The sequence below is a fragment of the Zingiber officinale genome, chromosome 9B (assembly GCF_018446385.1).
Source record: "Zingiber officinale cultivar Zhangliang chromosome 9B, Zo_v1.1, whole genome shotgun sequence".
In the NCBI taxonomy this organism is placed as follows: domain Eukaryota; kingdom Viridiplantae; phylum Streptophyta; class Magnoliopsida; order Zingiberales; family Zingiberaceae; genus Zingiber; species Zingiber officinale.
In genome coordinates, this window is record NC_056003.1 from 47,958,483 (window position 1) to 47,982,396 (window position 23,914).

Genomic DNA, 23,914 nt, shown 5'->3' on the forward strand with positions numbered 1-23,914 from the left:
TAATGTTAACTGTGTGTTGGACCACTAGTAAGGTTCTTCCTATTTTTATTTTGAAAGTTCATTGAGATTATCATTATAGTTCTGAAGAGGGTAAGATGAAGAAACATAATGAGAAAAAGTTTGTATACACAATAAGATATTTAAATGTTGTGGTTGCACTATGAATTAATTAATGATTATTGGTAGAAGCTGAGAAAAATTATTGGTGAGTTTTAAGCTTATTGTAATGGACCCTGTGAAACCAAATTTGAATGCTCTAATTCATTAGAGAAGCTGCTTTGCTTGGAATTAAATACAAGAAAAGCTCCATGCAGCCTATAAAAATATGGTGTGATTATTTCTTTTTGCCTTTTCCCCTTAAATGCCATTTAAAGTATGTGATTATTCTGCTAGTAATGAGCAGGGTGGTTTATGTTCTTGTAATGGCCTATCAGTTTCAATTTCATTTATCTTGCAGACCAGTTGCACAAACAACCACTAGTGAGAACAACCATATTCTTGTCCCTAAGATACCTTTTGGTATTTCTGGGACAGCATTAGCAGCTTCTCTTCTACGAGATGGCTGGAGTGTAAGGCTATGACACTATCATTTCTTTTCTGTTAGTTTTTTCTTTTTAATGTACTTTTTCGTTGTTGTTTATTTTTTTTATTTTTTGGTTTGTAGCTTGCTAAGATGTATGAGAAATACCAAGAAGCTGCTGATGCTCTGCAGCATGAGAAATGGGGCCGGAAAAATGCAGAAGCTGCTTTGGAACGGGTACCTGGTCTGATTAGTATTATATGTTAGATGACTTGCAATTTTGGAACATTGACAAATTTTCTTTGTTTACAATTTGAGTTAATCCTTCTTTTTGTGAATAAATTTCAATTCTATCAGAGTGGAATGTGTAAAGTGTAGATGAAGACTGAAAACAAATCAATTTAATGTTTTTGCCCTTCGAATTACATAATCCATTTAATCTGCGGGGATGCCCTTTTGATCTTAAGATTAGAATGGTGGTGACCCTGGCAGTCCTTTCTGTTGGTGCAACCTTAGGTCAAGGTTGACTTGGTTGACCTGACTCGAGTTGACCTGACTCGAGTTGTGTTTTGATGTTTGACGATGTTTGACGAGAAGAGAGTTGTATTCTTGATGTTTGACAAGAATAGGTGTTCGGGAGATTGTAGGTGCAACATTAGGTCAAGGTTGACCTGGTTGACCTGATTCGGGAAAAGTCCAAGCAGGGAGCTTGGCACGCGAAAAGTCCGAGCAGGGAGCTTGGCATTGGAAAAGTCCAAGTATGGAGACTTGGCACTGGAAAAGTCCAAGCAGGGAGCTTGGCACGCGAAAAGTCCAAGCAGGGAGCTTGGCATTGGAAAAGTCCAAGTATGGAGACTTGCATGGAAAAGCCAGGGAGCTTGGCGCGCGAAAAGTCCAAGTATGGAGACTTGCGAAAAGTCCCAGTGAGTGGTAAGCGGTGAGAAAGTCCTGGATGTTAGCGGTTGGAAAGTCCTGAGTGAGTGAAGCCGAGGCGGTGAGAAAATCTAGCGGGATGTTAGGCGGTTGGAAAGTCCCTGGTGAGTAAAGCGAGGGTGGGAAAAGTCTCGGGATGTTAGGCGTTGGAAAGACACAGTGAGTGAAATGGAAAAGTCTAACGGGATGTTAGGCAGAAAGAAAAGTCCTAACTGGGATGTTAGGCGGTGTGGAAAAGTCCTGGTGAGTGAATCCGAGCAGGAAAATCCAGATGGATCGGGGATGATCGGACGTCCGGTGTTGAGGAAAGTCCAAGTAGGTCAGGTTGACCGGACACTTGGCGAGGAGTTCTAGCAGTCGAGGGTGACCGGATGCTAGGGATGAAGTACCGATAGGTCGAGGTTGACCGATATTGGTTTGAAGTCTTGGGACTTGGTTTGGGCAAAACCAAGCTACGGATCGGTCACGGACCGATCCGGTGTCTATATTTTCTCGATCGGTGCGGTGACCGATCGAGATCTGTAAGCTCTGTTCGATTCTTGTCGATCAGTGGCCGTCGGTAAAGAGGCGGCGGCTGATTGGTCCTGATCGGGCCGTATCTGATCGATGCGTGGACCGATCGAGAGCAGCATCGCGAAGGAAAGGAAGGATCGATGCGTGGACCGATCCAGTGTCTTTGATCGGTCCAGCCGTCGAACTGTGAATGTCTCGTGCACCCAAGGACCCGATCGGTATGCGACTGATCGGTCACGAGACCGTCGGGGTTCTAACCGTTCTGACGCAAGCGGCTAGTTTCTTCTTCTTCGCGGTATAAAGGAGACGAGGGCATCTTCGTGCGATTTCTTCTTCCTCTTCTCTTCTGCTAGCTGTGGTTCTGGTGCTTGAGCTTTGTTGAGCTCTTCTGCTTCGTGAGGCTGGGACTCTGACTGAGCTGCTGTTGTGGTTGGCGTCTGAGAAGCTGTTGCTTCTTCAACGACAAGAAGGCAAGGGTTGTTTACATTCTTTGTGTATTTACTTCTTGTTTCTCTTGTATTTGTACTCCTTATCTTGCTTGTGAAGTAGTTGTAGCGAGGTTTCTCCACCCATAAGGAGCTCATATTTAGCCGGTTCTCCGGGGACTCATCCACCGACGGATTGGTAGGCTTCGTCCACCTTACGGACACGCCGAGGAGTAGGAGTTCATCTCCGAACCTTGTTACATCGGTTTGTTTTTCTTCTCCTTAGTTTCTTCCTTGTATTTCCGCTGCGACTAACCCTAACTGTAGGAAGAACGCGAGAATTTGGGGCGGCTATTCACACCCCCCCTCTCTAGCCGAGTACAAACGATTCTAACAAGTGGTATCAGAGCGAGGCCGCTCTTCGACGGATCAACACCCGGGGGAGCACGAGCTAGAGATGGATCTCTATGGAGAAGATGTCACGATTCAACCCTTCTACGAGTCTCATGACAACTTCACATATTGGAAGGTAAGGATGATGTATTTTCTTAGGACTAATATGTTAAATTGGTTTTGTGTACAAGAAGGGTTTTCCCCACCGATGGATGAGGAAGGAAAACCTATCAAGAAGAAGGAGTGGACGAAAGAGCAAATCCACCAATCCACAATCAACGACGAGGTAACGAAAATTCTTGAATTTTCATTACCTAGTGATATCTTGCATAAGATAGGTAGATACAACGATGCCAAGGAATTGTGGAACAACTTGGCAAAGTTCCATGAGGAGAGCTCAAATTCAAGTCATGAAGAGGAGCTAAGTGAGCCAAGTAGCTCACATCATGGAGGGAGCGAATTGGGAGTTGAGGGCTACTCAACATCCAAGGAAGAAGAGGAGGAGAGTTCCTCTTGTTCAAGTTCGGAGCAAGAAGAAGAGACATCTACCTCCGGAAGGGATGAGGAAGAGAGCTCACACCCATCCCCAAACCTAGGTAACTCAAGCATTTCAATTTCAAATAAGTTACATATAATATGCTTTGAGTGTAGGGAACATGGACATTACAAGAGTAAGTGTCCAAAGAGAGTTAGGAAGACTCCACCGGCGCCAAAGGTCAAGGTAGCCGGAGTCCCAACACGCAAAGGCAAGAAGCACGTGGTGTGCTTTCAATGCAAGCAACGGGGACACTATAGGAGCCATTGTCCGAGGGGGAGGCAACCTCACAAGGGCAAGAGACCGGGCACATCGATAGGGGGAGCTAAGGCAAACCCTAAGGTATCTTTTAAGGCTCATTCGTGCAAGTCTAGTAGGATACATGCTAGTAATTTTATTGCATTAGTCAATAATGATAAGCATGTTAACACTAGAAATCAATACATGTGCTTAGGTGCTAAACATGTCAACCTAGATAGGGATACTACTAGGAATGCTAACCCTAGGATTAACACTTCTAAGGTTAAGGAAAACCTAGGTAGAAACCCCAAATCAACTAGACACATGCCTAGGAATGCCTCAAAGAAGAATGACAAATCAAAAATTGAGGTATTAGAGAAGGAGAATCAAGTCTTGAGGTCAAGACTTGATACTTTGGAAAAGGCTCTTAAAAACTTGGAGAAGTCATCTCTAGGGTTTAAGGGTCAAAAACCAATGTCCAAGGACAAAAAGGGTTTGGGTCACAAACCTAAGTCCCAAATGGTCAAGCCCACCTATCATAATGTTCCATTCGATTATGGAACAAAACCTAAGGCTAGGAAGACCATTACCAAGGTCACAAGGGGAGTCACCCCTATAGTTGACCTTGATGAGACCCAAGCCTAAGAGGGTCATTAGGAGGGTTGCTAGGGAAGTCATCCCTAGTGAATTTTTAGTGAACCCAATGAGCTCAAGTAGGTATTGGGTTCCTAGGAGCATTTTCTCTACCCCATAGATGGGTTAGAGAGTGTCAACTCCAATAAGAAGGGTAGTTAACCCAACTTTGAGGAAATTGACACTCAAGGAGCATTTTCAAGGTTTTTGGGAACCTTTGAAAATGAAATGGAATAATCTTTATCATTCACTCCTTGGAAGAGTAAAGTGTGCCAAAGTGAGAATATATTAATCTTACTTTAAATTGACACAATTTGGAAAAACCTAGAGAAATATCAAATTGGGATTTTGATATTCTCTTAGGTAATCAAGGCAATCCGGGCCTTAATTTAGAAGTGCTACTCTTGTAAAATTTTAAATGGTATAAATCAAACAAGAGATCAAGAAATGCCAATTTGGGTTTTGACATTTTCTTGGAGCACTTTGGGCAATCTAGGATTAGAATTTAAGTTAGCTAAGTGATTAAGGATACTTAGATAGGTAATCTAGGTATTTTATTTGTGTTAACTTACCATGGTTGTTTGCCATTTGCCATGTCATGACATCATATTTAATTTATGATCATTTGAAATGTCATGATAATGCTTAGGCTATTTTTATGTCATGTTTATTTAAGTTTCAAACTTTATGCCATGACATCATGACATTGGCACATGTTTTCATTTATGATACCATTTTATGCCATGTCATCATCTCTTGCATTAATAATCAATTGAATTGATTTAAGGATGAAAAACACATTTTGATATTGAGATCAAATTTGTGTTTAGAAAATGCATGAGACCTTAGTCTAAGATACCTAAACCCATATCTCACATCAAAATTGACATGGATGTGGTTTGATACACCTTAGATGTGTGTGAGATATTAGGATCATGAGTTAGGATCAAGGTGCATAGTTCTTGTACCTAGATGAGCCTAATTCAAGAAATGGAGGATCATAGGGAAAGCTTGTGTACAAGTCATGTACATTTAGCCCTAAGATTATGGTCCTAAATTCAAATGGTTTTAAAAGCATTTTAAAATTGATTTGAAAAACCTTGATGAAGCTTTCCTAGTGATAGCATTCATCATTGAACATTGTGATACAAAGTTGAGTTAAACTTGAACTATTTCAAAGTTTTTGAACTTTGTATCAAGATTGAAAAATGGAAGTTAGTTTCATAGAAAATTATTTTTCCGTGATAGTATATGGTATGAGGAGTGTATCCTCAAAATTTTACGATTTTTGGAATTTTCTGGAATTTATTAGGAGTTTCTGAATTTCCGGGAAGGGAAATCAGAAATCTCTGATTTCAGAGTATGGATCGGTCACCGGACCGATCCGAGAAGTTCGATCGATCGGTGACCGTCGGTGATCGATCGCGATCGGATGAGCGTGGATCGGTGCGGGGACCGATCGAGATTCGATCGGTGCGGGACCGATCGATCGTGCGTTTCGATTTTCAGCTGTTGGTCTGAAATTTCAGCTGAAAATTGGGTTTTGTGGATTTTTAAAGGTTTGAAACTCCAAGACATTGTTGGTGCAATGGTCGAGGGGGAGTTAGGGGGAGTTTTATCTAATTGTCAAGGGAGTTGACTTTTGGGGAGTTTTTTACTCCTTAAGACTTTTGAGGATTAGTGATATGAGATTATCTCTAAGTTGATTGTTGAGTTTAGTATCGAGGGAAATTAAGAGTTTCAATGAAGGTATGGGACTTTCATTAGGAAGAAACTCTTGATCTTGATCTCTCCTTTTTCTTTTTTGAGAGTGTTCATTGGAGAATTATTGGAGAACCCAAGTTAGGTTATTGGGTTAACCTAAGCTAGGGAAGAATGTCGGAATGTTCGAGGAAGAACATTGGAATTCTTTTGATGTGTGTCAAAAAGGAGAGAACCCAAGTTGGGTTATCGGGTTAACCTAACTTGATTTTGAATTTTGTCAAACATCAGGGGAGATTGTTGGTGCAACCTTAGGTCGAGGTTGACTTGGTTGACCGACTCGAGTTGACCGACTCGAGTTGTGTTTTGATGTTTGGCGATGTTTGACGAGAAGAGAGTTGTATTCTTGATGTTTGACAAGAATAGGTGTTCGGAGATTGTAGGTGCAACATTAGGTCGAGGTTGACTGGTTGACTGATTCGGGAAAAGTCAGCGAGGGAGCTTGAAAAGTCCGGCGAGGAGCTTGGCGTTGGAAAAGTCCAGTATGGAGACTTGCACCGGAAAAGTCAGCGGGGCTTAGCGAAAAGTCAGCAGGAGCTTGGCGTTGGAAAAGTCCAAGTATGGAGACTTGATCGGAAAAGTCAAGAGCAGGCTTGGCGCGAAAAGTCCAAGTATGGAGACACGGGAAAAGTCACAGTGGTGTGAAGGGCGGTGAGAAAGTCCTAGCGGGATGTTAGGCGGTTGGAAAGTCAGTGAAGAAGGCGGTGAGAAATCTGGCAAGATGTTAGCGTTGAAAAGTCACGTGAGTAAAGCCGAGGCGTGGGAAAGTCCTAAGCTGTTAGGCGGTTGGAAAGACACGGTGAGTGAAGCGAGCGATGGAAAAATGTTAAGCGATGAGAAAGTCTGGCAGGATGTTGGCGGTGTGGAAAGTCCCGTGAGTGAATCCGAGCAGGAAAATCCAGATGGATCGGGGATGATCGGACATCCGGTGTTGAGAGAAGTCAAGTAGGTCGAAGAGTTGGCCGGACACTGGCGAGGAGTTCTAGCAGTCGAGGGTGACGGATGCTAGGGATGAAGTACCAATAGGTCAAGGTTGACCGATATTGGTTTGGAAGTCTTGGGACTTGGTTTGGGCAAACCAGCTACGGATCGATCACGGACCGATCCGGTGTCTACTGTTTTCTCGATCGGTGCCCGGTGACCGATCGACTGACTTCGGTCGATCGGTGACCAAAAAGGCGGCTGATTGGTCACGAGCCGATCAGGGCGTATCTGATCGATGCGTGGACCGATCGAGACGCAGCGAGAAGGAAGGAAGGGATCGATGCGTGGACCGATCCGGTATTTGATCGGTCCAGGACGATGAGAATGTCGTGCATCGATCGATCCGGGGACCGATCGGGGAACTGATCGGTCCACGACCGATCGAGCTATAGCGAGACGCATACTGTCTTTCTTTTCTTCTTCGCAGGTATAAAGGAGGCGAGGGCATCTTCCGTGCGATTTCTTCTTCCTCTTCTCTTCTTATGGCGCTGCTGTTCCGGTGCTTGAGCTTTGTTGAGCTCTTCTTCAAAGCTTCGTGAGCTTCTTCCTTGGTGGGACTCGACCACCGACTTCTGCTGTGGTTGGCGTCAGAAGTTGCTTCTTCAACAGTCGACAAGAAGGCAAGGGTTGTTTACATTTGCTGTGTATTTACTTCTTGTTTCTCTTGTATTTGTACTCCTTATCTTGCTGTTGCAAGAAGTAGTTGTGGCGAGGTTTCTCCACCCATAAGGAGCTCATATTTAGCCGGTTCTCCGGGGACTCATCCACCGACGGATTGGTAGGCTTCGTCCACCTTACGGACACGCCGAGGAGTAGGAGTTCATCTCCGAACCTCGTTACATCGGTTTGTTTTTCTTCTCCTTAGTTTCTTCCTTGTATTTCCGCTGCGACTAACCCTAACTGTAGGAAGAACGCGAGAATTTGGGGCGGCTATTCACACCCCCCTCTCTAGCCGAGTACGAAGAGATCCTAACACTTTCCACTGTAGTTTGAGCCAAAAAGTCCCTAGATCCCTACCAGACAGGCTCAGCATATAGTCAATCATGCTCTAGTTCAGAAGCTATTACACTCGGCAACCATACCACATATGAGGCGGTTCCATAGCTGAGAAATTCAGCCAAATAAGTGAATGACAATTACTTTGAATCTTTCTTCAACGTTTGATAGTTTGAATGATATAGAGTTGCATAAATCTCAATGAAGGGAGAACATTCAAATTGCCAGCCCCAAATAGTTTTGACAAATTCGTCTTGATGATGATTGGTTTTGATTGTTGGTTATGGAAATTGTTCTATTTCAATACTTCTCCATGGTTGTTACATTCTTTTCTTGCTTTGTGTCTGTTCAAAAATACCTACAACCTACCCTGAAAGAAGCTGTAGAAATTGAAAAAGGAAAATATTCTAATTTTAGGTTGCTAGGATATTGATATTAAATTCCTTTTGAGTGAATAATTCATTAACTAGTGAAATACACGAGATTTAAAGAAAATTAAGAATGAAATAGATTTTTGCTAAATCTATGTTCTGCACTGTTGCTATTTGCTTCGATTTGTTTGTTGGAGTCCCACGTCAGTAACTTTGCTTCGATGAGGTTGTCTGACACTGCTGAGATTTGTCTATCATCCAAAGTATTCCATTATAATATTGCTGTCAGGAGTGATGTGGAAAAGTACTCTATTATAATATTGCTGTCAGGAGTGATGTGGATGTCCCAACTCTCAAACAACGTACCAACACTTGACATATCATGCTATGCTTGGTTTCTGGTTGAACATTATGTTTTTTTGTCAAATCTGTTAAAAGTGCATATTCCACATTTTAGTTAGAACATGATGTTATAATTTCTGAAAAGCAGAACCTACATGCTTCAATTTGGATAAGTGGTTCTAGAAGTTTCTCGGGGAATATACAAAAAACGATAACTGAGCTCATGGTCCAACTCAAGAATACTTAGATTGTTCTTTCCTTTCTTGAATGTAGCTTTCTCTAGGGCCTAACATTTTATCCCTTCATTTCTATTAAAAACAATGATTTTCTCTGGTCTGTAACAGTTCCCTAACTTCTGACTTTTGGGAGCATTAGCACTTAATATTTTGATCAGTCTAGCATGCTACTGGTGTGGCCTGTATCATTTGCTCATGAACTTGGGATATCCCTTGTCTAGATTGTATAACTGTAGCCATATTCTCAGGTGAATTTTCTTCTATTTTTGTTTGGATTTTTGGATATTTTTTAAATGCATTTTGACTATTCTTTTTAATGTTTTAGGTAATTCTTTCAACTGTAATATTGTTAATCATTTAATTGTTTATGACATTCCATGTTTTTTGAAGATGGCTGCATTCCTATTTTTCCTTATCCTTTTGTATTAGGACCATAGACTCATTCTATTTTTTTCCTGATCTTGCAGGTTCTACATGAAATAGAAGCAAAGGCTGAAATGATTTTAGATGAACGGGGTAGGTGTCTATGTTGTCAACTTTAGATAAGTTTTTTTGAATTTATATTTGGTATATTTTCTGTTCTACTTTTGCAATCAGCTTTGACACATCTGATCCATTCTGTTTATTGTGCTTTTTTTTTGTTGCATTTGTATGTGGTGGAACTTTCTTAATTGGAAATGATTTTTGAAACATACCGTGTAAAGGTGTTTTTTCTTCTTCTTCTCTGTTTATATGCCGTGTCTCTATGAATTTTCCATCCAGGATTAGGTTACATGTAGGAGTTACATCATTTTGTTTGTTTTTCAATGGATATGCAATGAACTTGAACAATTTTCATCAGGACCTTATCCCATTTGGGTCCTAGTAGTATATTATATTGTTTCTTCCATTAGAAACGTGAGAAAGAATGTTGAAGGTGGGTTAAGTGTTGTTCTTGAGTTAAAAAGAAGTAAATGAAAGAAGAATATTTCTGGTTTTCCTCCCTCACAACCATGCTTTGATTTGGAAAGTTTCTGATGGTGAAGTTTTTCACTTGATAATCTTTTATTTTATAGAATATTAGTTGACTGTTTTTTGATTAATCACAGGACCCACATTAGGTTGCGTTCATCCGAACTCTTCTACCAGCTTTTACATATTTCCAAGTGTATAAGTGCATTTACCTTCGATTTAGGTAGGTAGTATTACATGACCATAGAAGCACTGCACACACTGTAGTAGGGTGGTTCTTGTACAGCAAGCCATATTTCAGCATCACAGTTCAGTATACTTAGAAAATGAGGAAGAAATAATTTCTTATATAAAAGAACAGGTACACGACTGTCTTGTTTATAGAGAGAATTTATAATAGAAAGGAAACTAATGAAAAGGAAATTAGATAATAAGAAAACTAATTAAAGCTAATTAAAGCTAATAATTGACAAATGATCCTTTCCTATTTTTCCTGATTTGTATATCTTTGATTTTAATGATGACGGGATTTCCAACACTCCCTCAAGCTGGTTTGTAGATATCTTCCATAGCCAGCTTGCTAGTCAGCTTATCAAATTGTTTCTTGTGTAGTTCCTTCGTTAATACATCAACTAATTGTTCATTTGTTGGAAGATATTGTTAGGACCAAAAGTAGCTAGAGGGGGGAATAGCTCGTCGCGTTCTTCGAAGATGTGCTTGTGCAGCGGAAAATACAGAAACAAATCACACAACGCTAACACGGTTGGTTTACTTGGTATCCACCTCACAAGAGGTGACTAGTCCAAGGATCCACACCTACACACACCCTCCACTAAATAAAACTCTCCTTTATGGTAACTACCAAGGGCGGAGAAGCCCTACAAGACTCAATACAAGAAGAAGAAAGGGTAGTAAAGAAATACAAGCTTACAAGCTTACAATGAGTGTACAAACCCTAACCCTAGTTTCTTCTTCTTGCTTTGATCCGCCTCTTGACTTGGAAGAGCCTCCAAGAACCTTCAAGAACTGGCGATCTCGATCTTGAGAAGTGCTGTGGGTGAAGATCTGAAATGATTCGGTGAAGAAGTGCCGAAGGAGCTAGGGACTCATGATTTATTCCCATCGAGCGGCTGATCGATCCACGGATCGATCCAGCGCCTATCGGGACGTCCGGATCGATCCACGGATCGATCCGGGCTGCTACTGGCCTCAATCGGGAATTGACCTAGATCGATCCACCGATCGATCCGGTGAGTCACTGAGAGGATCGATCCACCGATCGATCCGACTTGGTTTTGCCTAAAACCAAGTCCCAAACCTTCCAACCCAACATCCGGTCAACCAACCTTGACCTGTTGGTATGCCTAGCATCTAGTCACTCCCTTGACTCCTTTGACCCACTTGGACTTTTCTTTCATGCCAAGTATCCGGTCACTCTCTTGACCTACTTCACCCAGCTTCACTCACTAGGGTTTTCAATCGCCTAGCTTCACTCACTAGGACTTTCACCGGCTTCACTCACCAGATTTCCAATCTACACTCACTAGGACTTTTCACCGGACAGTCAAGTATACCCACTTGACTCTTCTTCATTCACACTGATCAGTCCCTGATCAGAATCTCCCCATATGAACAACTGCACCTGCATTGTCCATGTGTCTACATGTATTGTCAAACATCGAAACTATGACCAAGACTCAAGCTTGGTCAAACCAGTCAACCTTGACCTAAGGGATATTGCACCAACAGATATGTCATGCATATTATTCCAGTGTTGATTTTCTCTTTGATGAAATGTTTATCCACCTCTAGATGCTTTGTGTGATCATGAAGAACAAGATTATGAGCTATGGAAATAGCAGCTTTGTTGTCACAATAAACCTTTATAGGAGTTGAGTAAGAAAGCTTCAATTCCTCAAGAATTCTTTTGATCCACATTACCTCACAGATTCCATGGGCAACAGCTTTGAATTCTGCTTCAGCACTACTTCTGGCTACCACATTTTGTTTTTTACTTCGTCACGTAACTAGGTTCCCACCAACAAAGGAACAGTAGTCTGATGTTGATCTGCTATCCATAACACTCCCTGCCTAGTCTGCATTTGTGTAGACTTCAACTTGAAGATGCCCATGTTTCTTGAATAATAAACATCTTCCTGGAGTTCCTTTCAAATATCTCAATATCCTATAAACGATCTCGAAATGTTCTGCTCCTGGTGAGTGCATGAACTGACTTACTATTCTAACTGCGAAAGCGATATTAGGCCGCGTATGAGACAAGTAAATCAATTTTCCTATGAGTCTTTGATAAAGGTCCCTGTTCTTTACTTCTTCAGCCCTAGCAGCTTGTAACTTCAAGTTAGACTCAATTGGAGTCTCAATCATTTTACACCCAGCAAACCTGTTTCTCCAAGGAGATAAAGAATATATTTTCTTTGATTAACAAATATACTTTCCTTAGACCTTGCAAATTCCATTCCGAGGAAATTCTTGAGGGCTCCAAGATCTTTAATTTGAAACTCTTTTGCGAGTCTCCTCTTTAAGTCTGCTAATTCTGTTTCATCATCACCGGTTAAGATGATGTTATTAACGTAAACAATTAAAACAACAACTTTACCCCTTTTTGAATGTTTATAAAATATTGTCTGATCTGCTTGACTCTGCAAAAAATCATAACTAATAACAACCTTTCCAAAGCATTCAAACCATGATCTGGGTGACTGTTTAAGTACATATAATGCCTTGTTTAATTTGCACACTTTCACTGCCAAGTCCCTTCTCAAATCCTGGCAGTAGACTCATAAATACCTCCTCTTCTAGATCACCATTGAGAAATGCGTTTTTAATGCCAAGTTGATGTAGAGGCCAATCTGAATTTACTGCAAGAGATAACATAATTCTGATAGAGTTTATCTTAGCAACTGGAGCAAAGGTCTCTTGATAGTCAACCCCATAAGTCTGAGTGAAGCCTTTAGCCACCAGTCTAGCCTTGTACCTTTCAATGCTTCCATCAACTTTACATTTTATTGTAAACACCCAACTCGTTTCTTGCCTTTGGGTAGATCAACTATCTCCCAAGTGCCACTTCTCCTTAAAGCATTCATCTCTTCCATGACTGCTAAATTCCAACTCGGATCATTCAACGCTTCCTGTATATTCCTTGGAACAAACAAATGTGAAAACCTAGAAGTGAAAGCTTTATGATTTTTTGAGTCTTTGGTAGGAAAGATAATTTGCAATAGGATGATTAGTGTAATTTTGAACACCTTTTCTAATTGCAATAGGAATATCAAGATCGGGAATAGTAGGTGAAGAATTAGACACAATAAGAGGAATCAAAGCTGGACTTGTGATAGGGTTACCTGAAATTTCGAAGCCAGAGCTTGGTTTTTTAGACCGGTGTTGTGCAGGCTTGACATTCGAGTCTTTATTCCTCAGATGAAATCTCTTCCTAGTATAAACCTAAAGCTCAGAATTCAGATCACGATGATTAGTTTGTAGTATTTCTCCCTCTGATCGAGAGTTTCCAACACTAGGCACTAGAGGTGGGTGATTATTTTCAAGATTGTTGGGAAAAATGATATTGGGAAGTGGGTTAGAAATGTCCAAAGAATTACCTTTTTTTCACTTGTCGTCTCCTGAAGAGAATTTTTAGAAAAATAAGGTTTTGTTTCTAAAAAGGACACATCCATGCTCACAATTTTTTTTTTGTTTGAGGATCAAAACACTTATACCCCTTTTTGTTTGACGAATAACCCTAGAATACACATTTTATATCACGTGGTTCAAGTTTTGAACGAAATTGGCATGGAACATGAATATAGACAGGACATCCAAAAACTTTGATAGACAAATTAGAAAACAATCTAATTTTAGGAAACTTTTTTTAAGATGATCAAGAGGTGTTTTGTACTCTAACACCTTACTAGGTATCCTATTTATCAAATAAGAGGCTGTTAAAATTGCTTCACCCCATAAATATTTAGGACCATTCATATAAAACATTAGGGCACGTGCTACTTCAAGTAAATGTTTATTTTTTCATTTTGCAATGCCATTTTGTTGAGGGGTTTCTCGGCAAGTGGATTGATGATAAATACCTTTTTCATTCAAAAAATCACCCAAGTGCTCAGTAAATTATTCTGTTCCATTGTCATAATATAAAATACAAATTTTGGTTTGAAATTGGTTTTCAATCAGAGTGTAAAAATTTTTGAACAAATTTCTCACTTCTAATTTTTTATTCATTAGATAAATCCAACATAAACATATATGGTCATCAATAAATGTTACAAATCATTTTTTCCAAACATCACTATGAATCAAGTAACAAGGTTTGGAGGTCGGGTAATTTTTTAGCAAATAAGTTGAACGATGAAATTTTGCAAAAAAATAAGTTTCACAATGTAAAGAAGAACAATCAATGCCTTTAAATAATTCTGGAAATAAGATTTTTAGATACGGAAAGTAGGATGTCCTAATTTATAGTGCCATAGCATTATTTTTTTTCGAACTGAGTTTGAACTAATACTGTTAAGACTCTGAGCTTTTTTATTACTAACAGGTATTTCATCCAAGTAGTAGAGACCTTCAATCATCCTAGCACACCCAATCATCTTTCTCGAGTTCTGGTTCTTGAAATTCACAATGTGATTCAAAAAATATAATACGATAATTAGAATCTTTAGATAGTTTACTAATAGACAAAAGGTTGTAGGCTAATTTAGGAACATGAAGAACAGAATTGAGATTAAATTGTTCGATCAGTTTGATAAGTCCTTTTCTTGCAATAGGTGAAAAACTACCATCGGCAATTCTAATTTTCTCGTTTCCAGAACAACGGGAATAAGTATCAAATAGGTGAGAGCAACTAGACATGTGGTGGCTCCAGAATCTATGATCCACTTTAGACATGTGGAGAGCTTTAGGATTGCTACCTGTTTGTGCCAAGGAAACACTAGGAATACGAGATGAGAAGTTGGATTTTATCAGCTTCAAGAGTTGATCCATCTGCTCTTTGTTGAAGGGACCTGAGTCGGCTTCTTTTGCAGTAGGATAACACATGTAATTGGTACTTATATCCTCCTCCATGGAATTGACTAGCCATGTCATAACCATGGAGTTTTCAGCATCCCATATGGCATGCAACAGATCATTAAGAGCAGGAGCCTTCTTGTCACCCGTGATATAACCAATTTTTCCTTGCCCACGGATATACATTTGGATGGATTGCGACCACCGGAGGAAGTTGTCACCATTTAGGCGGATGCTGGTGATCTGGACTGAATGCGAATTGGAATGATGTTGCAGGGTCTCAGAAGGGATTGTAGTGGTTTCGGACGCGACTTCTGACATAGCTCTGATACCAACTTAGAAAATGAGGAAGAAATAATTTCTTATACAAAAGAATAGGTACACAACTCTCTTATTTATAGAGAGAATTTACAATAGAAAGGAAACTAATGAAAAGGAAATTAAATAATAAGGAAACTAATTAAAGCTAATTAAAGCTAATAATTGACAAATGATCCTTTCTTATTTTTCCTGATTTGCATATCTTTGATTTAATGATGATAGGATTTCCAACACACTGTTTAGGTAGCTACCTACCTAGGTAGGTAGTATTACATGACCATAGAAGCACTGCACACAGTGTAGTAGGGTGGTTCTCGTAGAGCAAGCCATACTTCAGCGTCACAGTTCAGTATATTCTTCTTGTTTTCTGAAGTTTCTTGATATACGTAAGCTTTAAAATGCATGGTATATTAGTGCCAGTTTGAGTTATATGCTTCATAGCCATGCTGCCTCTGTATCTTAAATTTATGGTTGTTGCACATATCACTTAAGAGAGAAAATATATGGCTTCTGGCAGCTGAACACGGGAGGATGATTGAAGCCTACAATTTGATGAATCAAAAGCTGCAGCAGTCATTGATAGACTATGATAACTTGGAGAATACAATAAGGAATTTGAAGGTGTGCTGTTCTTTTATTATGAAACTGTATATGATACTGTGTTTGTTTTAATATTCTATTCTTTTCTTTAGGCTGAGTTGAGAAAGCACAAGCGTGATAATTTAATTGCACAGAAGCAAATAACTGATTTTGAGAAGCAGGTTTCTTCATCTCTCATCTTTCATGATTTAATTTTTAAGGTTTCTTCTTGGTTCGTAATCTGAATGTTCTCTGTATATGAAGATGTTAGCAAATATAATTATTTCCTTATGGAGAAATTTTATAGTTACTTATTTTTTGGCATTCAATGATTGTAATAGGTAACAATACTCTTGAAAGAATGCCAAGATATACAAGTTCGCTGTGGTGTTACTTCATTTTATGCTGACAATACTCTTATAAGCTCAGTCAACATTGACGATCCTGATGTTGGAAGGTCAACTTCTGAATACCCAGTATGTCAGCTTTCCAACAACCTCAAGTCTTGTGATTTTTTTTCTTTTTCTTTTGCAAAGATATAACATCTTTTTGGATAATGAGGTCTTTCGATTTAACATATTTGTATATTGACAAATTGAAACAGGTTTCTTTTAAGGACATACATGGACTAGTAGTGCAAAATGTCCAACTTCGTGGTCAGGTGCTTAGCCTTTCCACTGAGATAGAAAATAAGGAAGTAGATCTAAAGGTAAACTTAAATTTACAGTTCAGCAGATGCTTTCTGGTACTTTTATTTGTATCGAGGAGCTTGTTTATTTCCTCAACTTGTTCTTTTATTCATCTTTCTTTTTAAGGATACGTTCGAGTTCCAGCTCCAAAAGATCACTGCTGAGGCAACAAGTAAGGTTGAAACGGTGCTTAAAAGGTCTGAAGAACAGAATCAGATGATTGAATCTCTTCATGGTTCTGTAAGTCTTTCGCATGGTACTTTGTTCATACTTACACAAGGAAAAGAATATATAGCAAATTGCCCAACATTCAACATTAAGACATCTTTCGGAAAGTCCTTCCTGTTGCTCGTGTAGGTTGCTATGTATAGAAGATTGTATGAAGAAGAGCAGAAGATGCACACATCTACTAATGCAAGCACTGGAAAACTTGAAGGTTGCTCTTTATTTATATTGAATTTACTAGAACTGTCTTTAATAGTTAACTCTTGATTTCCATTACTCTCTTGTCTCCTTGATTGCTTAGGTTTACATGGAAACAAATTCTTTGCCTATTAGTGGGGTAGATGTGTGAACTCTGATTGTCCTTGTGCATTATATCTGCTGCTTAGTTTCTGTTAGGATGATCCTTGGAAGTATTGTATTAAATCATGATTTAATTTTTTTTGACAATTGTCAACTTAATTTGTCCAATTTGTTCATCTTGATTATCTTTTTTTTTTTCCCAAAATAATAGTTATCTGAGTGCTGAAGTTTACTTCAGGCGTTCATCAGAGCCCTTAGCTACTCTGTTAGGATCATCCTTGGAAGTCTTTCATCAAATCATGTTTTTGAATCTTTTGGTTAATTGTTACCTTACATTCTTAAGATTTGCTCATCTTGATTATAACTGTAGGAGTGCTAAAATTCACTTTAAGAGATCATCAGAGCTCTTATATGCTCTGTTCATACTTCAAAGCTTTTGAAGCTGGTTGGCAGCACTATTGTCTGTCTTGTATATCATTATATGTTTTACCATGGACCAGCAAGTGAGTTCATATTTGCATGACATACACCTTATATGAATAGTTGAAGAAGCACACTGTCTTTTTCTTTGGTATAAATTCACAATGAAACTTGGCTATGCAGTATAATATGTTATATTGGCCAATCCATGGATTATGGATTGATCTGAGCATGTTTTTGGGCTCATAATCTATTGGCCAACTTTATTATGAGATTTTTTTAAAATGATGTCATGGCCTAAGGTTAGTACCTTGTGTAACAAAGGCAGCCACTTGTATGGTGGGAACCAACCTATGATTATTGTTGTTGTTTCATCTAGTAATACTTCGTTTTTTTGTTATGTGAATCTTGTGAGCTCCTAGATTTTGTTTTTTCTGCAGATAAAATATCATAAGCCTGTCTTCATTAAAGTTACCGTATCAAACATTCTGACAATTTTGTATACATATTTTGCAGAAGATGGAAAGAAGGATCTTATGCTTCTATTTGAGGGTTCCCAGGTATATTTTATGGATCTATTCTCTGACTAAATCCTCTTCATTTATGTTGCTTGCCATTGATCCATTCATGTTCTTTCTTACTATCTGAGCAGGATGTTTCGAAAAAGGCATATGAGCAACTTGCAGAACGTGCTAAGAATCTTGAGGAGGACTTGGCAAAGTTCAGGTATTGTTGATTAACTTGAATGCACTATCTCTAGCTGAAGTAGAATACGTTTTAGTCTCTGCTACCCTAATACTTCTAAATGTATGCTTTTCCATTCTGTAAAATACCATAAATACCCTAGTACATAAAACACACTGCCTGAGCTGTTGTAATACCATATTCATAAGATATTTTTGTGAAGATGTTTTACTTGCATATAACCTTGTATTAAGTTAAACTCAACAAGTATCTCTTCATAATTTTCCCCTTCATTTGATATATGCTTGCAAACTTCAGGCTTTCCAACATTGCAAGGGTTTGAAATACATGTCCACACCATCTGCTATTTGGGTTTCTCTAACTGGTCATTTCCACCTTGGAAAATAATGTTTCTATTGCAGTACTGTCAAAACAATTAACATTTTATTCTCATAAATAAAGACTGTAAACACCTGTTTGGTGTTGACTAATTGCTATTGTTTCTTGCTTCTGTCTGCGGTCTTTCTAAATCTTGTTATGCTTGTTTTCCTTCTTCCATAAAGGAGTGAAGTTGCACTATTGCGATCAGAACGCGATAAGATGACCCTGGAAGCTATCTTTGCTAAAGATCAGCTTGATGATTTGAAAAAAGAAATTGAACGCCAGGTATCTTTTTCTTAAAACCAGTGTCGTAAATATTTGTTTCATGAACCACTCATTGTATTCCTTGTCACACATTCACATTGACCTCCTATGGCCTACTTCAATTTAGTGTTGTCTCTAATGCTAATAAATGCTAAATCATTGATTACGTAACTTCTCTACATATGTTCAACTCATTGTGGTTTGCACTGTTCTCAGCCACATACTTGCAACATTTGCAAAGAATGGGAAATTGTCATTCTCTACCATACCAATCTTCTGTGTCATTTTCTGACTGTAATTACAGTGAAACTGGTAATTTTTTAGAATCCGCTCGATCATGTTAGGTCTTTCAAACTCAAGGCGTTGACTTCCATTGTGTACCCAAGTGGAAAGCACTAATGTATTGACTTGGCATGCAGTAAAAATTAGTCCATTAACATGTTTGGCCCAACAAATGGTCCAAAATCCTCAAGTCTAAATTAATAATAGTTCACTCATCTAATCTTATGAAGGCACTTCATTAGCCTAAGAGTTACATGCCTGCTTGTGAGACAATTTGGGTGTCAAAATCTCTCTCCCAATTAAGGTTTAACATGCTTGCTAAAACACAAAGCTCCATTTCTTGGTGAGATTGCACCATGCTGTTTATGTATTTACAACGAGAAGGTGAACAGAGTAGCCATTTGAAGAAATGCAATTTCTTGTTGACACCATCATCATCATTGAGCCATGTTTATCCCAACTATTTTGGGTGAGCTATAGGTTTAGATAATCTTAACACTGGTTATCTAGGTCTAACTCAATCCTCAACCTTTTTCTTCTTGACTTGGAACTTAGATTGAAGTTTTACATATAACTTCTTGAAAATGTTTTATTATATTACATATGAATCATATGAATGAAATTACTTGTCTAAGGGAAAATATCTTCCAGTATTTAGATTAATATGAAGTTAGGATATACTATAGATTTATGAACTAGTTTGGTGATATATTCGATTGTACTAAATAGGAGTTACCATCTTTTTTGTGTGTTGTTTTTGCTCACATCTCTCTTTTTCCTTTATATCATTTTGGTTTTGGAAGTTGTTTCTATACTTTGCTCCATTCATATATTTCTAATCGATTTGACTGCCAAATCTATGCAGAGAAATGAGGCTAATGTTGGCTCAACTAGAAATTTGGAATTAACTCAGCTAGTGGTTGATTTCCAAAAGAGGCTTCGAGAATCTTCTAATTCTGTACAAGAAGCTGAGGAGAATGCAAGAAAACTATCCATGGAGGTTGGATTGGTTGCTTTTGATTTATTTGTTTAGGTTTGATTGCATTAATTCAGTGTACCTTTCTCTCAGGTGTCCATTCTGAAGCATGAAAAAGAGATAATTAGTAACTCAGAGAAGAGAGCATTAGATGAAATTCGCAATTTATCAGAGAGAGTGCATCGTCTTCAGGTGACTTCTATTCTCTAATCACAATTACTAGCCTTTCATCAGAATATGTATGCTCACTGGACTTGTAGCACCTCCTCAAGTAAAAGCTTCTGATTCCGAAATTGCATGAGCAATGGGTCTTACGTGTAAAGGGTCTTGTATCCATGACTCAAAATTTCTCCAGACGTCCACATAAAGATTATTGCTAACTGTCTAAAGTGAGAAGCAAAAAGGTTCCTCGGTAATATCATCATGACTCAAAGTCATGTGCGGTAGCAATACAAACCAAATACGACTTGTAGTGGGGTCCTGAGCTAAGCCTTGGCTAAACCTTGGACATCTTAATACCATAATGCATTTCAAATCCTTTTAGCCATTATCCTACTACAATAATTCTTGCTAAGAATAATGCCCACGTGGCAATTACACCCACATGGGATACTCCTATAGCACATCCTTATATAATGCTCAAAGCTCTTGGCTGAGTAGTAGGAGCAACATTAAATCTATTATGAGACCAAACAATGAATTCAATGAATTCTCGCTAATAACCATGACCTCTGAATAGAAACATTAAACTGAAATCCCATACAAAATGAACACCCAAGGAAAAAAGACCATATGCAGACAATGAAGAACCACAAAAACTAAATTACCTGATATGCTTGGGCCCATAAAAAATCTCAAAGCCATCCGTTTATAGTAATGGATCATCGCACAAAATATTCTTTTGTAATATGAGTTACTATTTCTTGATCACATAGTATCCAAAACATCTGATTGTGTTTTCCAGCTGAAATGAAAAATAACTATCGAAATGGAATTTTATATCTAGCATATCAGTATTTCTTGATCACATAGTATCCAAAACATCTGATTGTGTTTTCCAGTTGAAATGAAAAATAACTATCGAAATGGAATTGTATATCTAGCATATCACTATTTCTTGATCACATAGTATCCAAAACATCTGATTACGTTTTCCAGCTGAAATGAAAAATAACTATCGAAATGGAGTTGTATATCTAGCATATCATACCTGACATGACCCGCACGCGCACACACACACACACAGATTTTCTTTAGCAGGGATCAAACGGAAACTGGGAGCAACACCCTTCAATAGTATCAATAAAGCTAAGATGAATCCTTCCAGTAGTATCAGCTATTTCTCCGACTTTCCTCCACATTTTTTTAAATGGTCAAGTTATAGACAAAATCAGCCATGGATAATTATGAGGATGGTATCTTTATGAATGGGATAAGAGAATTCCTACTAGTCTCTCTCTCAATTGAAGAAATATTTGGCAAATAAAACAGCAAGTGCAAAAATGATTAATAATCCCCTGTATAGGACTGGTATGATTGTTGTTTTGCCTGGCTTTCTCAGCTGGGCATTTCCTTTTGTGCCTGCCTTTTTTTTCATGGGAGATTTTACTCGAACTATTGTGACACAAGTTTGATACGCGGCAGTTTATTCTGTGAACTCTGATATATTATTTTTTTAATGCAGGCTAGCCTTGACACAATTCAAAGTTCAGAAGAGGTTCGGGAGGTATAAGTCCCTTGAGCTGTCTCTTTGACCTTGTTTTTTAGGACTTCACATTGTTACATATGGTAACCATTTTCTTATAATGCAGAATTCAAGAGCCATTGGAATGAAAAAGCTGGAGGAATACTCAAAACGGGTAGAGGTATGGTGAATTGCATTCTCTTAGCTTATCACTTAATTTGGTAACTCCTGCTAACATTACTAGTCATATAATATGTTTCTTTGTCTATTATTTTCCCTTTTGTTTCCTCTCTCCCTCTATATATATATTTAAGTTGTTGCATGGAAGGTGGGTTGTGCTTTCTGTAAATGCCAACTTAATTTTGATATGCCCCAAAAACTATCATGAGTGTATATTTCAAAGTTTTGCTATACTTTACCTCAGTTGTAAAATTGTTTGGATTCAAGATGTCACAACATGCCAATCTCATTTATGATAGCGTATGTCATCTTATTTTTTGAATGCAACATCTCATTTGTTGTTCAAAGCTCATTGGTGGTAATTATCTTAGAATGAAAAGAGTTCTTAATACTTATGTGTTGGAACTTTTTCCCACTGAAGTGTCTCTTTTGAAGGTCTTTTCATTTTTTTTACATTTCACTACCCTATAGAAAATAGATTATTCCACATGATATATGCTTTCATCCATGTGGTAATAGCGATAGATCGATGGCAAATACATGCTATGAATCTTGTATGAGGATGCATGACAAGCCTAATGCTAGACAAATGTTGAGGGGGCGTTTGGTTTAGAGGAATAGGAGTGGGGAATGGGAATGAGAATCATTGATTGCCATTGTTAATGTTTGGATTATAGGAATAGGAATAGGAATAAGGGAATGAATCCTTGAAATTGGGTAATAACTCATTCCCATGTACCTCCCCTTCAATGAGCCATTACCCTATTTTCATCAATCAAAATATTCTCTTATTCCAAAAATATCCTTGATCTAAAATTAAAATTTTCTCCCTTAATATCAAATATCAAAATTTATTTATTTATTTTTTCTTCATATCACTTCTCTCTCCTTGTTCTCTCTCATCATATTTTCTCTCTCATCATTTTATCACACACTTTCTCTCTCCTATCACACTCCCTTTCCTCTTTTTTCTCATTACACTTTCTCTCTCATCATACTTTCTTTCTCCTCAATCTCTTCCATCACACTCTCTTCCTTCTTTTTTTCATCATACTTTCTCTCTCATCATACTTTCTCTCTCCTCAATCTCTCCCATCACACTCTTTTTTTTTTTTTTTTCTCATCACACTTTCGCTCTCATTACACTTTCTCTCTCCTCAATCTCTCTTATCACACTCCCTCCTTTTTTTCCTCAACACACTTTCTCTCTCATCATACTTTCTCTCTCATCATCTCTCCCATCACACTCACTGTTCTCTTTTTTTCTCAGCACACTTTCTCTCTCATCATACTTTCTCTCACCTCAATCTCTCTCATCACACACTCTCTCTCCCCTCATTTTTTCTCATTACATTTTCTATCTCTTTATCCTCTCCCATCATAATTTCTCTCACATCATATTTTATCTCTCATCATGCTCTCTTCTATCACACTCTCTTTTCTCATTTTCTCTCATCACACTTTCTCTCTCTTCATTCTTTCTCATCACATTTCCTCTCTCATCATACTTTCTCTCTCATCATTCTCTTTCATCATAGTTTTCTCTCACATCTAATTTTTTTTCTCTTATTTTCCTTTAAGGGTAAAAAAGGGAATATTGATTTATTCCGATAGAAAGTATGCAACTAACCAAACATTGCTTTTAAGAGTGATATCCATGCTCATATCCATTCCCATTCCACAATAATTCCCATTCCGATTCTCATTTCCATGCTCATACCAAACGCCCCCTGAGTCTTTGCATGAGACTTTCAATGATAGTGGAAGCAGTTAGTGATGAGCAGTTATAATCTCTAATTGAGTCGATTATATAACAGCCTAATTCATTTTGCTTGTATGCTTAATTTGGATTCAACAAAAATCAAACCCAAATTATGCCATACATCACACAATAATAATTCAGTGTTACATTTAGGCATTAATTGAAGTCAGTTAGGTCCATATTTAGTCCAAATCCGTTCAATTAGACATTTAGACATAATATTTGGTCAGGATGATCCGAACCATGGTTAGTGTTGACTTTTTTCCTCAACAAGACAGTACTGTTCTGGGTTGGTTTCAA

The 23,914-nt window shown here is 38.3% G+C and overlaps 1 protein-coding gene across 1 annotated transcript in view; it reads left to right on the top strand.

Moving 5' to 3' along the window:
- The window catches only part of LOC122023796 (nuclear-pore anchor-like), a 45,852-nt gene that overhangs the window by 4,696 nt on the left and 17,242 nt on the right, over positions 1-23,914 (top strand). Inside the window, exons 10-25 of the mRNA XM_042582146.1 lie at positions 458-569; positions 665-757; positions 9,350-9,398; positions 15,706-15,809; positions 15,881-15,949; positions 16,109-16,243; positions 16,372-16,476; positions 16,583-16,696; positions 16,814-16,892; positions 17,918-17,961; positions 18,054-18,127; positions 18,649-18,751; positions 19,878-20,012; positions 20,082-20,180; positions 21,673-21,714; positions 21,800-21,853. Coding sequence (XP_042438080.1) covers positions 458-569; positions 665-757; positions 9,350-9,398; positions 15,706-15,809; positions 15,881-15,949; positions 16,109-16,243; positions 16,372-16,476; positions 16,583-16,696; positions 16,814-16,892; positions 17,918-17,961; positions 18,054-18,127; positions 18,649-18,751; positions 19,878-20,012; positions 20,082-20,180; positions 21,673-21,714; positions 21,800-21,853 — 1,411 coding nt within the window. The remainder of the gene's footprint in view (positions 1-457; positions 570-664; positions 758-9,349; positions 9,399-15,705; positions 15,810-15,880; positions 15,950-16,108; positions 16,244-16,371; positions 16,477-16,582; positions 16,697-16,813; positions 16,893-17,917; positions 17,962-18,053; positions 18,128-18,648; positions 18,752-19,877; positions 20,013-20,081; positions 20,181-21,672; positions 21,715-21,799; positions 21,854-23,914) is intronic.